Source organism: Mastomys coucha, unplaced genomic scaffold (genome assembly GCF_008632895.1).
Source record: "Mastomys coucha isolate ucsf_1 unplaced genomic scaffold, UCSF_Mcou_1 pScaffold20, whole genome shotgun sequence".
Taxonomy (NCBI): Eukaryota; Metazoa; Chordata; class Mammalia; order Rodentia; family Muridae; genus Mastomys; species Mastomys coucha.
The window spans coordinates 38,386,556-38,404,215 of NW_022196903.1; the positions used below are offsets into that span (position 1 = coordinate 38,386,556).

A 17,660-nucleotide genomic window follows, 5' to 3' on the forward strand; every position below is an offset into this window, starting at 1 on the left:
GGAGGGGAAACTGGGAATGGAGAAATTTACATGTAAATAAAGAAAATATCTAATAAAAAAAATAAAAATAAAAATTCAAAAAAACCATATTTTAAGTAAATAGAATTAAATCACGTTCTTGTTTTCCTTTTGCACCCTAACTCCTCCCAGAGACCCCCCCATCAATACCTACAATTTATTTTTTGTCATATTCTTTAAAATGTATAAAATATTATAACAATAAAAATGAGTATTATAAAAAAACAAAACAAACAAACAAACAAAAAAACCAAAATATAAAAGTCAACTACTATGACATATAAGAATTATTCCAGTGTGAATATAGGGTAAGCATTTGAGAAAGTGTGAACACAGAGGAATGAGAGTCTCAGTGGATAGGGTTAAACAGCCAGATGCTGCTGATACATAGAATGAGAAGTGAGAGTGGGCAGAGGGCATCTGGATGAAGTCTAGAGAGACTAAGACATAAACATTATGAAAGAGAATATCAGCAATACATATAACACAATCAGAGACTCTTAATACACACAGTTGGAGTGGCAGAGGAGGGGAGAAAAGAATAGAGAAATACATGAAAACACAATGGGTGAGACTCTAGGAACTCTTGGGAGACATCAGTGTGGTGAGGGGGGAGATTCCCAAGCTGCTTGCTTCAAAAAGCCCTGAACCTACCAATTACAGTGAAGATGCAGGGCATAAAATGAAAAAAATATTAATAACCACTCTTCTGACATCTTTTCCAAGTAAAATTCCAATAACATTTTATGATATATCCTAAACCTAGTTCTTTACTTATAGCTCCTGTCTTCAATGACTTTCACATCATCTCCCCCAGGAAACCTTGACTTACTCCTGAAGAGTATGAAAAGGTAAGCTCACAGAAAATAGCATTTTCTCTCATTTGGACTGCTTTATTACTAGAAAAAAAAAAGCTTTTTATCTGTAGTAATTCTAAGTAATTGTCAAATTTAGTGAATGTAAGGTTGAATGGATAAGCTTAGTGTTTCTGTAAATATTTTCTTTACTCTATGTTGCTCAAATTACTAATTTTTCAACATATTTATCTACTAAACTTTAGTCATTGCATTACTTCTATACCCTGGACCTTGAGTGTTCCCTACTGGCCATGTGACAAAGCTTGGTGCTCAAGATGACAGTGTTGGGACACAGTAGGAATGTGGAGGTGAAGTCTAGTGGGTTATGGAAGTGGGATCTGGTAGGAGGCCTTCACATCATTAAGGTTGTGACCTGGAAAGGGACAGTGCCCACAGGAACATGCATCCTCTTTCCTCTTCTGTGTCCCTGACAGAAAGAGTAATTTTTATACTATCATGTTATTTCCACAATGCATTCTGAATATATAAATCAACATGGCCAGTGGGTCTTGGGCTAAAACTGCTAAGGCTATAAGCAGCAGCAACCCTTTTTTTCAGCAGTTGATGATCTCAGGAGTTGATTACAAGAGCAGATAAATGACTACTGAAAGAATGGTCATGTTTATACCCGGCTCCTTCACCTCACATGAACGGGGTGGGGGGGCAATGATCAAATGTAACTACTTGTCTTAGTCCTCAAGGCCATGCATTGCAGCAGAAACATAACAAGTGCTGCCAGCCTCATGCCTAAGAGGACAGCAAGGAATCTGAAATCTGAGTTCTGCTTTCCTCACATGAATTTGCAGGAAACAACAAAGCTGGGCAACAAAACGAGCCAGAAAACCAAACCTAACCAACCAACCAACCAAAGCCGAACATGATGAACAAAGGTGAGTATATATGAGACCCAATGTCTTAGCCAAAGAACAGTTTTCAGTGTGGGCATACTATAGGCAAGATTAACAAAATAATAAATACTAAAATACAATGAGAGGTAAAATGGAATGGTCCCCTATCCTTAAAAATGCTCATGGAGAATAATATAAAGTGCAGGCCTTCATTCAACTTCATGAAATTATGTTCTATAAGAAGAATTTTATTCTGTACATTACACTGGCAGAAAAATCCTTGATGCTTACCATTGAAAATGAGTGACGTAATTTTTAGAGAATTACTTGAGGGAGCAAAATTAATAACCAGGCAACTTATGAATAGTAAAAGCTAAAGATTTCCTTTTAAGTGCTAAGCAAAATCAAGCCCAGTTTCCAATTATAATGACAGCACTCCAAATCCACGAGGATTCCATCAGAAATACTTGCTAAGCTGTGCTTCCCTGTTGAGGCTTTTCTTGAGTGTCATTCACACTCAGCCACTCAAAATGCAGAAGTGCTAAATTTAATTCTTAGGCAACTTAATTAAAAGTTACAAGATTTTCTTTCTCTTCTGTCTGAAAAAAAAAAAAAACCACCAAAACAAAAACAGAAAGCACTAACACACAGAAATTCTGGTATGAGCAGAGTGTTGAGGAGGGGTCCTGTGTACTCACGGGTTGGAGGAGGTAGATGAGAGATTCCTTTTGGAGTATTATAATTGGCACAGGGGTGATGTGAGTGGCTTGGAAAAGGGTATTCACAGATGCCATGATCTGGTCAAAACGCCCACCGAGACCTCCCAGGGTCACAATCACATCAACCTAAGCAAGGAAAGTCAAATTAGAAGTCACATATGTGAACAATGCAAAACCATGTAATAGTATCAAATACCCAAACAGTGCTTTCAGTACTGTAACATTCGATAAGCAAAAAGAAAAGCATGCTTCAAATCTGCTGCTCTAAAGAGAAAACACATTCCTTGCTCAAGGTCACTGAGTTGGAAAGTGGCAGAGCTGGGTATCAAGATCTTGATGCTAAAGCGTAGACTTTACCATGTGCCTGTGAACCTAGCAAACCAGCAGGTTTCACTGTTGCACTTCATTTATACGTCCCTTCCATGCAAGATGGCGTCTCTGATTTCTGACATGTCCATACAGTCAGAGGTCATAGACCAGTCATGAAGCAGAAAGGAAGGAAGCATTTAATTATGATAATGTACAAAAACCTTTCATTTATTTTAAAGCTTAGAGTAATAGCCAATTTATATAACAGAAATTGCTTAAAGTGAGTAAATTTTGGTTGTAGGTTTAAAAATACATTACAATTTAGATAATATGTAGGCTGAAAAGGTGGCAGAGTTTCAGAAAATTATCTATGACATAAACACCAATAGAGCCTGTTCAGGTTCGAAAGGAATTATAAAAGCAGCCTGAGAGACTGTCCAGTGTTTTTGATTTTTTATGTAATTTATTTATTAACTTATTTTATTTACTGTTTCTAAGCTCTGGTACTTTGCATAGTGACTAACACATATAAGATATTTAAGGCCCTGGTAACTAAAAAAATATTTTACACACACATACAGAGACAGACAGACAGATAGAGACAGAGAGAGATCACTGAAAGGAGAAATAGATGCATCATCATTCTGTGGGTATATAAAAACAATAGTGGTATTTTATCAAAACATCAAAATGTAAGTTGCATAGAAGAATGAAGAAATTTGGGGTGAGCTTCCCATTTCTGTCCTTATTAGAGTTGAGAGAATGGAGATTTAAATTTGGATAATATAGTCATGTTGTAGCTTGAAATTTAAGACAAACCACACATTTACTGGACCCAGTAGCAGATTTAGAGTGAGTCCTCTACACTTCTAACAGTTAGATTTGGGACTTAGGGAAATGTAGGATGTTTGTATTCTTTAGACTGAAGGTATGAGCTCATCTTTTGAGGAAAGCATGCACTCATTGTAAGTATTCCAACCAATATGTGGACAGAGTCCACTTCTGTTGGGAAATCAGTTAGGGAAACATATTCTACTACTTGTGCATTATAGTTATTATAGTGAAACTTACTGCAGTCCAGCTGAGTCAGAACTATTTATGACTCCAGGAAAACTAATGTTGGTTTGTTTTAAACTGAAGAGAAATGTACCACCACATCCCTACCCTGTTAGGCCTGGTGGAAGATTATTCACTATGCAGATACTTGAATCTGTATCAGGTTCTCAACTTTTCATTAATACACTCTAGGCCTTGAGGGATCCCATAACCTTTAAGGCAGGAATTTAATTCCCATCTTCTGCAATGGGATAGCATGATGAATAAGTAATATCTGTAAATCAGTTGCTGAATTTTTCAGAAGCAGCAGCAAGATGCCTTCTCATCACTACTCATTTTCCCTGCAGGAAGTATTTAGCAAGGCTGATGAAAACCACCAGAGGAACAGTGCAAGCTGCAGGTGGGTACAAAGGGTCAACTTTGGACTACTTCTCAAGATCTGTTCTTCTATCTCTGAGTGGAATATGATATTCAGATGGAGCAAGACAGATGGCTACCCCAATATAGGTTTATAAGATTTCCAAGGTCAAATGCATATCTCTGTGACTATGCCAATGGGACAGGGAGTTCAATCTATAACAGACCACATGTGGCCCATGAGAATAAATTCATTTTGGACCCTAAAAGCCCCATGCATGTACTTCTAACATTACTCATTCATATTTGTGAGATATACATGTATGCACCTCTGTCCAGAGGCCCATAAAGCATGGTCAATTTAACAGTTTTTGCAATGGAGTAGTCCATGAGTTTTTACCGAGGGAAGGATCTGAATAAGTTTACAAGAACTCAGAGAAAAAGTAAGAAACAGTAGCAAGAAGCTAACCAGCAGGCTGTGTTAACATAATCAAATTACTACACTATTGTGCTTCCTTACTTGAAAACAGCTTTTAACTTATTTCTAGATTTTTAAGAAACAATGTATTTGTGTGTGTGTGTGTGTGCCCATATGTATGTGAATGAGCAGGTATGCATGAATGCATATAAACAAGCACATAGAGATCAGAGGTCGATGACAGGTGTGTTTCTGAATCATTCTCCACATTTTTTTAATCTTCAAACGATTTATTTATTTTGTATACATGAATGTTTTCTCTGCTTTCCTATAAGTGCACTGAAGGCATGTCTGATACCCACAGAGGTCAGAAGATGGTGTTCAATCTCCTGGAACTGGAGTTAGGATGGCTATGATACACCATGTAGGAATTGGGAATCAAGTCTGGGCATTTTGAAAGTGCAAGTACTCTAACCTGCTGAAAAATGTTGCCAGGCTTTCCATGTTATTTTTGTGTCATGGTCTCTCACTGAACTCATACATTTTGGCTAGGCTGACATGTGAAGGAGCTACAGGGATCTAATTTTGCAAGCCCCCCAACCCTGCTCAGGCCTGGGCTTACTCTACCCACTGCCTAGTTTTTACATGGCTACTGTTAATCTAAAATAAGTTCCTCATGCTTACAGAGGAAACATTTTACTCAGTGAGCTCTACAGCACTATATTTAGTGGTATTTGAGAAACATTAACATGTCATTTTTATTATGTCACACATATATGTAATCCATATATTTATGTTTCATTAATAAGCAAATGGCAAACAAGAAAGAGATATTTATTAGTCATCCAATACTTGTTAGGAACTCTCCCCAAAAATGTCAAGCTCCATCCTTTGCTGGGGTAACATTGAAATGAAAGACAAAAACACACCACAGAGGTTTCTGAAGTGTATTAGCTACAATGTGGCAAATGGGAAAGAACTGAGAAATGCATCTAAAGCCACTGGACCAGGAGTTGCTTTATACAGGTGAGCTGGGTCAGATTACATTCAAAGTGGGGGTGGCAGCACAGACCCCAAGGACATGGGCTAGGCTGCCACAGCTGAGCGATAGGAGTTGCTTCTGATGACAGCCTGCACTAAATAAAGCTCCAGAGAATATATTAACCCAGGCATTTAAAAAAAGTTTCCAGTGTCCATTTGCTAGACCTGAATGAGAAGTTGGTAAATAGCAGTAAAGAAAAAACATCAAATGCAAAAAAACAAAGAAAGAATATTAAAATCAATAAGGGGAAAAGGTCATATAAAGGCAGACTTATTAGAATTACACCAGACTTCTAGCCAGAGTCTATGAAAGCCAGAAGATCCTAGGAAAATATCATACAGATCCTAAGAGAACATAAATCCCAGCTTAGGCTACTATACCCAGTAAAACTCTCAATAATTATAGATGGAGAAACCAAGATATTCCATGACAAAAACAAATTTATACAATATCTCTCCATAAATCTAGCCATTCAAAAGATAAAAAATGAAAAACTCCAACACAAGGAGGGAAACTACACCCTAGAAAAAGCAAGAAAATAATCTTTTAACAAAACAAATAGAAGACAGACCCAAAAAACATAATCCTACCTCTAACAATAAAAATAATAGGAAGCAAAAATCTTTTTCCTAATTTCAGTATCAATGGACTCAATTCCCCATTAAAAAGACATAGACTAATAGACTGGATACATAAACTGCACCCAACATTTTGTTGCATAGAGGAAACTGACCTCAGTGACGAAGACAGACACTACCTCAGAGTAAAAGGCTGGAAAATAATTCTCCAAACAAATGGTCCCAAGTAACAAGCTGGAGTAGCCATTCTAATATCTAATAAAATCAAAATTCAACATAAAGTTATCAAAAAAGATAAGGAAGGACATTTTATACTCATTAATGGAAAAATCTATCAAGAAAACTTCCTATTCTGAACATCTATGCTCCTAATGCATTCATAAAAGAAACTTTATTGAAGCTCAAAGCACACGTTGCACCACACACAATAATAGGAGAGACTTCAACACTCCACTCTCATCAGTGGACAGATCATAGAAACAGAAACTAAACAGAGACATAGTAAAACTAACAGAATTTATGAACCAAATGGATTCAACAAATATCTATATAACATTTTTATCCTAAAACAAAAGGATGTACCTTCTTCTCAGCACCTCATTGTACCTTCTCCAAAATGGACTATATAATCAGTCATAAAACAGACCTCAACAGATACAAGAAGATTAAAATAATCCCATGCCTCTTCTCAGATCACCACAGACTAAGGATGGTATTCAATAACAACAAAAACAACAGAAAGCCCACATACATGAACAACACTCTATTCAATGATTACTTAGTCAAAGAAGAAATAAAGAAATAAACTCAAGACTTTTTAGAACTTAATGGAAATGAAGCCACAACATACACAACCTTATGGGACACAATGAAAGCAGTCCTAAGAGGAAAACTCCTAGCTCTGAGTGCATCCAAAAAGAAACTGGAGAGAGCATACACTAGCAGCCTGACAACACATCTGAAAGCTCTAGAACAAAAAGACAAAAATATACCAGAGGCATATAAGGCAGGAAATAATCAAACTCAGGGCTGAAATCAACCAAGTGGAAACAAAAAGAACTATATAAAGAATCAACCAAACCAGGAGTTGGTTCTTTGAGAAAAATCAACGAAATAGATAAACCCTTAGCTAGACTAACTAGAGGGCACAGAGATGTATTCTAATTAACAAAATCAGAAACGAAAAGGGAGAAATAACAAAAGAAACTGAGGAAATCCAAAAAAATCAAAAGATCCTACTACAAAGCCATATACTCAAAAAAATTGGAAAGCCTGGATGAATTGGAAAATTTTCTAGACAGATACCAGGTGCCAAAGTTAAATCAGGATCAGATAAATGATCTAAACAGTCCCATATCCCCTTAAGAAATAAAAGCAGTCACTGATAGTCTCCCAACCAAAAAAATGCCCAGGACCATATGGGTTTAGCGCAGAGTTCTAAGACCTTCCAAGAAGATGTAATACCAATACTCCTCAAACTACTCCACAAAATAGAAAAAGAAGACACTATACCCAATTCGTTCTATGAAGACATAATTACTCTGATACCTCAACCACACAAAGACCTAACAAAGAAAGAATTTCAGACTAATTTCCCTTAAGAACATTGATGCAAAAATACTCAATAAAATTCTTGCAAACCGAATCAAAGAACACATCAAAACAATTATCCATGATGATAAAGTAGGCTTTATTCCAGGGATGGAGGGATGGTTCAATACATGGAATTCCATCAATGCAATATACTCTATAAACAAACCTAAAGAAAAAATAAAACACCATGATCATTTCATTAGATGCTGAGAAAGCATTTGACAGAATCCAACATCATGATAAAAGTCTTGGAAAGATCAGGAATTCAAGGTCCATACCTAAACATAATAAAAGCAATATACAGCAAACCAGTAGCCAACATCAAACTAAATGGAGAGAAACCTGAAGCAATCCCACTAAAAACAGGGACTAGACAAGGCTGCCCACTCTCTCCCTACCTATTCAATATTGTACTTGAAGTCCTAGCCATAGCAATTAGACAACAAAAGGAGATCAAAGTGATACAGATTGGAAAAGAAGAAGTCAAATTATCACTATTGGCAGATGATAAGATAGTATACTTAAGTGACCCCAAAAATTCCACCAAAGAACTCCTATACCTGATAAACAACTTCAGCAAAGTAGTTGGATATAAAATTAACTCAAACAAACAAGTGGCGTTCTTCTACACAAAGTATATACTCACTGATAAACAGGATGAGAAATAAATTAGGGAAACAACACCCTTCACAATAGTCCCAGATAATATAAAATACCTTGGTGTGACTCTAACTAGCAAGTGAAAGATCTGTATGACAAGCACTTCAAGTCTGTGAAGAAAGACACTGAAGAAGATTTCAGTAGATGGAAAGATCTCCCATGCTCATGGTTTGTCAGGATTAATATAGTGAAAATGGCCATCTTGCTGAAAGCAGTCTAATAGCTTCACTGCAAACCCCACCAAAATTCCAACTCAATTCATCACAGAGTTAGAAAGAGCAATTTGCAAATTCATCTGGATAACAAAAAATCTAGGATAGCAAAAACTATTCTTAACAATAAAAGAACCTTCTGGTGGAATCACCATCCCTGACCTCAAGCTGTACTACAGAGCAATTGTGATTAAAAACTGCATGGTAATGGTATAATGACAGGCAGGTAGATCAATGGAATAGAATTTAAGATACAGAAATGAACCAACATACCTATGGTCACTTGAACTTTGACAAAGGGCTAAAACTATGTAGTGGAAAAAAGACAGCATTTTCATCAAATGGTCCTGGCTCAACTGGCACTTAGGATATAGAAGAATGCAAATCAATCCATTCTTATCTCCTTGTACAAAGCTCAAGAACAAGTGGATGAAGGACCTCCACACAAAACCAAATACACTGAAACTAATAGAAAAGAAAGTAGGGAAGAGCCTTGAGCACATGGGCACAAGGGAAAAATTTCCTGAACAGAACACCAATAACTTATGCTCTAAGATCAAGAAATGACAAATGGAACCTCATAAAATTGCAAAGCTTCTGTAAGGCAAAGGACACTGTCAATAGGACAAAATGGCAACCAACAAATTGGGAAAAGATCTTTACCAATCCTATGTCTGATAGAGGGCTAATATCCAATATATACAAAGAACTCAAGAAGTTAGACTCCAGAGAAACAAATAACCCTATTAAAAAGTGGGGTACAGAGCTAAACAAAGAATTCTCAACTGAGGAATACCAAATGGATGAGAAGCATCAAAAGAAATATTCAACATCCTTAGTCATCAGGGAAATGCAAATCAAAACAATCCTGAGATTCCACCTTACACCAGTCAGAATGGCTAAGATCAAACACTCAGGTGACAGCAGATGTTAGTGAGGATGTGGAGGAAGAGGAACACTTCTCTATTGCTGGTGGGATTGCAAGCTGGTACAACCACTCTGGAAGGCAGTTTGATGGTTCGTCAGAAAACTGGACATAGTACTACCTGAGGACCCAGCTATATTACTTCTGGGCATGTACCCAGAAGATGCTCCAATATGTAATAAGGACTATGTTTGTAGTAGCCTTATTTATAATAGCCAGAAGCTGAAATAACCCAGATGTCCTTCAACAGAGGAATGGATAAAGAAAATGTTGTACATTTACATAATAGATTACAAATCAGCTATTAATAACGATGAATTCATGAAGTTCTTAGGCAAATGGATGGAACTAGAAAATATCTTCCTGAGTGAGGTAACCCAATTACAAAATAACACACATAGTATACACTCACTGATAAGTGGATATTAGCCCAGAAGCTCGGAATACCCAAGATACAATCCACAAACCACAAGAAACTCAAGAAGAAGGAAGACCAAAGTGTAGATACTTTGGTGCTTCTTAGAAGGGGGAATAAAATACCCATGGAAGGAGTTACAGAGACAAAGTATGGAGCAGAGACTGAAGGAATGACCATCTAGAGACTGCCCCACTAGGGATCCACCCCATATACAGTCACCAAACTCAGACACTATTATGGATTCCAATAAGTGCTTGCTGACAGAAGCCTGTTATAGCTGTCTCTTGAGAGGCTTTACCACTGCCTGACAAATACAGATGTAGATGCTCACAGCCAACCATTGGACTGAGCACAGGGTCCCCAATGGAGGAGCTAGAGAAAGGACCCAAGAAGCTGAAGGGGTTTGCAGTCCCATAGGAGGAACAACAATATGAACTAACTAGTACCCTCAGAGCTCTGAGGGACTAAACCACCAACCAACCTGGTGGGACTCAGAGCTCCAGTTGCATATGTAGCAGAGGATGGCCTAGTTGTTCATTAATGGGAGGACAGGCCCTTGGTCCTGTGAAAGCTCTATTCCCCAGAGTAGGGGAATGCCAGGGCCAGGAGCAGGTGTGTGTGGGTTGATGAGAAGGGAGCGTGGGGAGGGAATAGGGGGTTTATGGAAGGAAAACCAGGGAAGGGGATAACATTTGAAATATAAAGAAGGAAATTATCTAATTAAAAAAAAGCTGTAACATTGAAGTTGCCTTGGAAATCCCAAGATGTTAAAGATGCTAGAGCTCTGGGCTGTGTGCTATGGAAAGCTGCTAAGAGGGAGTGGAATTTCTTCAGCCAAGGAGAAAGAATTTTTTTTTTTTTTTTGCAGTCAACAAAGATGAAAAAGGAGCTGAAGATCTGAAGATAGCTTTGACATCAGGCATGGAGATGCAGATGTCAGGAAATGGAATGGCAGGGCCAGGAAGAGGGAGTAGGTAGGTAGGTTGGTGAGCAGGGGGAGTGGGGAGGGCATAGGTGGTTTTCAGATGGGAAATGAGGAAAAGGGATAACATTTGAAATGTAAATAAATAGCTAATAAAAAATGGAAAAAAGATAATAAACTGGTTGTTATTCCAGAAAGAAAGGAAGAAAGAAGGAAAGGAAGAAAGAAAGAAGTAAAGAAAGAAAGAAAGAAAAGAAAGAAAGAAAGAAAGAAAGAAAGAAAGAAAGAAAGAAAGAAAGAAAGAGAAACAGAAAGAAAGAAATGTCAGTTTTGGTTTTGTATTCACAAACACTGTCACAGCTTGGGATGTCCTCAGTGAATATCTGCAGTGAGAAATTTAAAAAAAAAAAAAGGAAAGAAAGAAAGAAAGAAAGAAAGAAAGAAAGAAAGAAAGAAAGAAAGTAACTACAGAGTCCTGGAAAGCCCTGGTGCTTTTTGTATTTTAATGCTAATTCTGCTTCCCCAAGAGGGGCAGCTTGGTATGAGGAGTGAATCACACATATCACACACTCATCACACACACTGAAAACCTACCCCTTATGAACAAAGATTTGTAGGAACCAATCACTGGGTGAGGAATAGGCAGGACTTCTGGGTAGGAGAGGCGAAGAGGAAAGGCAGAAAAAAAGTGTCTTCTTTTGGGATGGGGGGAGTTTGGAAGACAATATGTAGCTAACAAGAGGCCCCTGGATTAGATGGCGGAAACACCAGAGGAGTTAAATTTAGTATAGCTTACAAAATTAGGATGCTAGTTGCTGTGCCCAAGGATTGAGTTACCTATTAATTCTGAAATAAGCTTGTGTGGTGTTTTCCTTCACAAGGTGATTCAACTGGGTTCCAGAGAGAAAGGTATGGGCTGCAAAGCGTGGGTTTGGAAGAAGTGCACCCTAAAGGGCCATGGGAATTTGGAAGCGTGGAGCTGGCATGGTAGTGACTTGCCATTGGGAAGTTAGCAAGCTGGATAGAGAGGTTTTAGAGCTCTGGGTCAGAGAGTCTCCACCGATAGCATGTAGTGTTTTTTATATTTCACACTCCACTACAGTCTGAGTATCAGATGTGGGTATTTCCTTAAGTCCAGGTTTGTATATCCAGCTACTTACTTATCAGCTATCTCCATATCCATCCCCAAAACAAGTACTCCAGCTAAATCCCACAGAATAATGATTGGGTCTACCTCACAGTCCCTTACTTATCTTCCCTATAGAACTAGGACCAAGCCGCCAACACTTTAGAGGGAATATGAGCAACCTCTATCTCTCCCATGAATTGTAACAGCCTCTAGCAGTCACTGCTGGATCTGTATTATGTACAATCAACCTTAATATAGTAACAAAAAGTATCAGGCTAAAATATCACTCTTATCATGGCAATCCTTTGCTCAAAACTACCCCTCAGATTTAGAGTGAGTTTTACAAGTACTTACAAATGCATGCAGGATTTGTTCTCTGGCAATTTCTGTGATCTTACCCCCCGCCCCCGACACACACACTCTCTTTTCCTCCTTTTATCTTCTCTACTTTAGGAATAAGTCCTTTGTATCTCTTACTGCTTACACAGCACACCTCTTCCTATCTCAAATACTTTGTACCTGTCACCCTTTTTTCTTTTTTTTCTTTTTTTTCTTTTTTCTTTTGGTTTTTCATGATAGTAGTGTTTCTCTGTATAGCCCTGTCTGTCCTGGAACTCACTCTGTAGACCAGGCTGGCCTCGAACTCAGAAATCTGCCTGCCTCTGCCTCCCAAGTGCTGGGATTAAAGGTGTGCACCACCACCACCCGGCTGTCACCTTTTTTCCTAGAGCACATTATCTATCCCAAGATACTTAATAGCTTTACTTCCTGTACTTCATATTTCTATAACCCTCACACTGTTCATAATACAATGCAATGCTAAACAGTTTAATCACTCAGCATGTCCTGTAGTCCCTGCCAGAAATAGAGTATCCTTAACATGAAGGCGGGGTCTTTCTATCATTCACACTTAGAATAAAGTGTCATACACAAGCAGCCAGTACATGTTCATTGAACAGATGGATGAGTGAAACAAGAACAGAACAGCTGTAGAAGAGATCATCAGATGTAACTGGTAGAGGGAAGGAAGAATGGGACAAGGGCACAAGGGAGATGGATAAAATAGGGATTATAGGGAGTTTCAATGGAACACAATTTAGTACACACAATTAAGATACATAAATGGGGATAAAACTGAGTCAGTGTGGTAAGAAGATAAAGGAGTTTAAAGAAACCAGATGTACGTATACTGGAAGGAGCATTTGAAATACATGGAATTTACCATGCTTACACAGTATTGTTAACAAATATTATTGACAAAAGGGTTGGTAATTGAGAAATTAATGTCACTAATGCGTAACAGTGGACAGTAAGAGATTATCTAGTGATAATACTCTATTGCTTAAAATTTCCATTTCTTATTATTTGTTTGTATGTTTGTGTCATGTAATTATATGTTTGTAATGATATCTATACACATGCCAGCAAACAGTGTGTTCTCCTTTTTAACATAGTGAGTATGAAAAACAAAAACCATCCTGACTGATTTATATGTATCTCTTATCGTCAGATCAATATCATTTACAAGGATCTTATTAGTTAGAAGGCATGGTGCTACTAAAAGAGATCTTTGGCTTTTCAAAGGCCATTACATTTAGTAAAAACCTATCACAAAATCCTGGGTTATCAGGTCAGAGAGCCAACTCCAGTATCGATATCTGAATAGCTAGCTAACTAAAGTCTGGGCTTTAGCTGAGGGTCTGAACTAAATTTATTATAGCATGGTTTTCAAGATTCTTTTCACTTCTTTCCCCTTGTAATGTTCTCATTTTCTAACATTATAAGTTAAATAGTAGTGGAAACTGTTTTGGTTTGAAAAATGAATGAAAAACTGGACTCTACTTTAAATGTCTTAACAGAGCCAAGGCAAGGCTAGCTAAGAAGTATATGACTCCCAGGGAAGACCTGATTTTACTTTTCTATTAAGGCAATAAAAACCTTTCTGTAACTAAACGACAAGTTTTTCTCTCTTTGACCTCAAAAAGACTTAGATACAGCTTGTTCCATCTCCTGTAAGAACAGTGACTGTCAGCGTATTTTAATTACATTTATTTTCTAGAAATTGAATTCTGGGGATGCATAAATGGGCAGTTTCCTTGTGGCTCTCCCAGATAGGGTGATCATATAATTTAATGTACATAGTGAGACCTTATGGAAGTAAAAACAGGTATTATAAATAGTTACTGCAAGAATACAGAAATAGGAACTTTGCTGTATAAACTAAGGCATTCATTCCCTCCCTTCAGACAAGAAGGACCTAACAGTAGCAAAGTCAATCGAACAAAACCAAACACATGGGTTTAAGTCAGCTTACTTGGCACTCTCACCAGTCTTTAACTTTCAAAGATCTACACTGCACAATGATGAAAATTATAGTTAAATTATATCACAGGTTATATAATTGAAAACAGAAGTGCAAATACCATCACGGACAAAAAACTGGGCCAAGAGAAAGCAAACAAATGAATTGGAGCCAGGATATTCTAGTGGTAATTAAAAAAAAAAAAAAAAACTAAAGAAAATATTTTAAAGCAAAACAAAATACTTAAAATACGTTTTAATAAGGGTATAAAATAATTCTAGTGACTGGCATGAAACAAAATAAGAAGGCAGAGAAAGTGAAGGTTTCAGCTGTTCTGGCCACAGCACAGGCTACACTGACAAGTGGAGGCACAGACAGCTCCAGGCATCAGTCCTGTGGGATCCCACTGTATCTCATCCATTGCAGGGCATGGCACAGTAAATGCCAACCTATATGAGCATGGAATAAGTAATACTTCCAATGGAAAGTTAACACATACAGAACTCACAATTTTTCTTTAATAATTCTTATTCTGTCCTCCAATACACAGCTTTGATGAATGCCTGAACATTTTTGCATGGCTAACCATACTGTCCCTTGACTGGACAATAATGGTGACTTGTATAAAAGCTAAACAATCACCTACTTAGTAATGATAGTTTCTTCTACCATCTCAAGTTTGGTCTTGCCAAGGTTCTGCTTAAAGTTAAGTTTCAGTCTTTCAGAGTCTGTAAGATTCCTCTCCAATGGTGGCTCTTAAGCTAAGTCCTCAACTCATACCCTACAGTTAAATTTTACAAATAATTTACGTCTCAGAACCCCCCACAAGCTTGAAATTCCCTAGACCATTACCTTTCCCTTTCTTCCTTGGGAAGGGTGTGATATCAGAAAAAAAGTAAGCTGGTTTGGACACGTATTTTGTGAAACATGTTGTTGATTAAGAACTGGCAAGAAACAAACAAACAAACAAAAACAACAAACAAACAAACCCACAGAATGGCACAACACACATACACATAAAGACATGACAGTAGGATTTGATGATAAATGGAATGTGATAACAGGATAATAGGAGGGGACTTTCCTCAAAGAGCATTATGTGCCTACTGATGACTGTGTGAGGAAGAGTAAGTAAAACAAAAAGAGGGAACTGTCAGCATGTTTGAGCCCAGAATGATATAAGAAATGAACACAACCACAGTAATCTCAGCAGTCTTTACTTGCGTCAGTTCTGGCTACCTAGGTCCAGGATGCAAAGGCCCCACTTTTTCTGAGGAGCCGCTACTGGTTTGCAGATTGGTATCCTGTATCTCCACATGGCAGAGAGCAGGGAGCTGGGCCAGGTAAAGTCAACCTGTCACCTATTCTATGAGACTTCTGCTGTAGCCTGGGTGACAGCTCGCTAGATAATACAAACACAATGGCATTTGCTCCAATGGATAGCATATTCTCATATCAGAGCTAGATCTCATTTAGTTTACTTTTCTCAATCAACAACATATAGCAGAGTGACTAAGACACATATTAAACGTTTATACCTTAATATTTTCCCGAGGACTGAAGATAGAAATAAACAAACAACAAACTCAACACTAAGTATATACTTTCATGCTAATTTCTAGGTCCCTATTTTCTGAAACCCCTGATGGAAAAAATAAGTTTACTCTTCAAACAACTTTGTAACTAATTCATGACTTACTGTCATTACATTCTTCAATCCATCCTGAAACTATTATTTGAAATTATCTTGGGATGTTTTTTACCCGGAGATGCGAATTCTTGGCCTAGAGATCACAGATTCTCTAAAAAGCAGACCTGACAAACTGGTCCTGATGACTATGGTGACTTTACCCCTCCTTGGACTTGTAAAGTACATCACACTGTGTAGAGAGGGTTGGCTTTCCTACTTGCCTCAGCTCTTCCTATTCAGTGTCAATATAGACTGACATTCTCTCCTTGTGCTTGTATTGCTTTTAAACACCCATGCAGCACTTTGGTTTAGATACACGACAGCGTGGAGTATAATGGCCGAGTTCACTCCCATAGTACTCAAATGCTTTCTAACATTTACCCTGGAAAGGATCCATATCTTACAGGCAAACATATCAAAGCCAGCTGTAGTGATGATGCTGCGCTTCCCCAGGAAGGGCCACTGCACTCTCATATTTCCTTGATGGAGTGGACCACAGTTTGTCAAGCAATAGCAATGAGATCACTAGAGATAGAATAGTTTTGTGTTAAAACAAAACAAATACGGCATCTCAGAAGATGTAGAAATGCATTGTTTTGCCTTTTTTTTTTAAATATTTATTTATTTATTTATTTATTTATTATATGTAAGTACACTGTAGTAGTCTTCAGATACACCAGAAGAGGGCGTCAGATCTCATTATGGGTGGTTGCTGGGATTTAAACTCATGACCTTCCAAAGAGCAGTTGATGCTCTTCCCCTCTGAGCCATCTCACCAGCCCCTTGTTTTGCCTTCTTAATGTACATATTCTAGTTGATTCCAGGAGCAAATTTGCATGGATTTATATTTCCACTATCTGGAAGTGTGTGGCAAGGAGAGCTGAACACAATAAAACAATTTCTCATGAGTCTTTAAAAACTTGTTTTACATACTTTTCTTCAACTTAACTCTGCTGAAAATGAAAAGATTTGTGGAGAAAAGTCAGTAATATACTTATGTGTGAGTAAAATGACAGTAAATAAGAGTATATATGAATAAATGGCATGAATATCATAAAGCCTATTGGAGATAATTACAGTGTCCACACCTTTTACCATCAGGATATGAACATATTTCTAGAGAAAAAGAATTCCAAAGTATTCTTGTGAATTACACACCTTGGAGAAATGGGAAGTTGCATTGATCACAGTTTGAAATGTTCACATCATAGCAATTGTCCCATGGTAGTTATTCAGATGAAATTGAAAACATATAACTTATGGCATATTCCTAAGTTTTCAGCGATTGGAAGTAGACTTAGAAATGTTATTAGAATTGATGTTATATAGATGTTGCCCAGTGAGGATAAATTACTGACTGGTAGACAAATGAAATGCTGAAATTTTTTTTTTTTTTTAAATCCTGAAAATGGCTAAAAATTCTCTAACATGCATCCTGCTCTACTCAAGATAAATATCTGATAGGACTTTCTACTTGCACAGTCTCTTTCCCTTTCTGTGAAAACTTGGTTGCAGTCCCGGAGAATAAAATGTATGCTATCTTCCTGTATTCCAGACTTCTGCACTAATAACCACTTATCAGAGAGTGCATACCGTATTTGTTCTTT

General features: G+C 37.6%; 1 protein-coding gene across 2 annotated transcripts in view; it reads right to left on the bottom strand.

The window, feature by feature from the left end:
• Tpk1 (thiamin pyrophosphokinase 1) overlaps positions 1-17,660 on the bottom strand; it is a 364,719-nt gene that overhangs the window by 141,817 nt on the left and 205,242 nt on the right. For both annotated transcript variants that reach the window (XM_031381704.1, XM_031381705.1), the window contains one exon: positions 2,422-2,568. In XM_031381704.1, coding sequence (XP_031237564.1) covers positions 2,422-2,568 — 147 coding nt within the window. The remainder of the gene's footprint in view (positions 1-2,421; positions 2,569-17,660) is intronic.